The sequence below is a fragment of the Chrysochloris asiatica genome, unplaced genomic scaffold, assembly GCF_000296735.1.
Source record: "Chrysochloris asiatica unplaced genomic scaffold, ChrAsi1.0 scaffold00100, whole genome shotgun sequence".
Classification (NCBI taxonomy): Eukaryota; Metazoa; Chordata; class Mammalia; order Afrosoricida; family Chrysochloridae; genus Chrysochloris; species Chrysochloris asiatica.
In genome coordinates this window covers 3093802-3094834 of record NW_006408618.1, presented here as the reverse complement: position 1 = coordinate 3094834, position 1033 = coordinate 3093802, and the positions used below count along the sequence as shown (strand labels likewise).

The window sequence follows — 1033 nt, the reverse complement described above, 5'->3', positions numbered from 1 at the left end:
AAGGTGGAGGGTCCGAGAAAAAGAGGAAGACCCCAAATGAGATGGATTGGCCAAGTGGCAGAATTGATGGACTCAAGCGTGGCAACTGTAGTGAGGTTGGCCCAGGATTGGGCAGTGTTTCGTTCTGCTGTGTATAAGGTCGCTATGGGTTGATACCAACTCGACGGCACCTAACAACAACAACAATTATTATCAAGGAAGTACTTAGAATAGAAACTCTCTCCTCCCAACATAGTAATATTCAGTTTTATAAAAATCTTCAAAAAACAAAGCAAAAGAGAAAACCTGCAATCATCAGAACTCAGTTTGAAAGTTGATAAAATCAAATCAATGCAGATTAAAATGTAAATATCTGGTTGGAAGTAATAAAATTAAAATATCTGTTAGTAAATTTAATAATAGGAAGCACACAATGGCTAGTACATTATGAAAATAAGTATTTGTTCATTGCTAACAAATTTCAGAGAAAAGCATGCCTGTTAAAACATAGTTAATTTTTACAATAGGATGTCAGTGAGCAAAAAGTCTGATGAAGAAGAGTATCAGTTTTTAAGTAATATTATAACCACCTCTTCAATTATACCCTTGTTATATATATAATGGTAGCTGTGAGGACTTTGGACATACTTTTGGGTTTATGACATCGTTGTATTCAATATGAACTTATTTCCAATTTAAAAAATACAAGCCAAAGGGTAATATTTTATGCTATTAAAATATACATATATAAATTAAGAAGATATTTCTCTTAATCTATTATATCTTCCTTCCTGATTCTATCATAATATTTTACCTTTTTGTTGTTGTTGAAAGCTTTGATTTTCAATGATTTAAACTCTCAGGGCCAAAATACCCACAAATTTTCCTAAACAGAAGAAAAACATCCAGACTTTTTCCCCTCACATTGCATCTTTGGCCCTTTTCTGAAACTGGCTATGTTGTTGTTGTTGTTAAGTGCCTTCGAGTCGCTTCCGACCCATAGCGACCCTGTATAGGGTTTCCAAGGGTGTAAATCCTTACGGGAGTAGAAAGC

The 1033-nt window shown here is 34.3% G+C and overlaps 1 protein-coding gene across 1 annotated transcript in view; it reads left to right on the top strand.

Annotated features, from left to right (window-relative positions):
- Nucleotides 1–507: 507 nt before the first annotated feature.
- SLC9C2 (solute carrier family 9, member C2 (putative)) overlaps nt 508–1033 on the top strand; it is a 100662-nt gene continuing 100136 nt past the window's right edge. Inside the window, exon 1 of the mRNA XM_006867098.1 lies at nt 508–553. Coding sequence (XP_006867160.1) covers nt 508–553 — 46 coding nt within the window. The remainder of the gene's footprint in view (nt 554–1033) is intronic.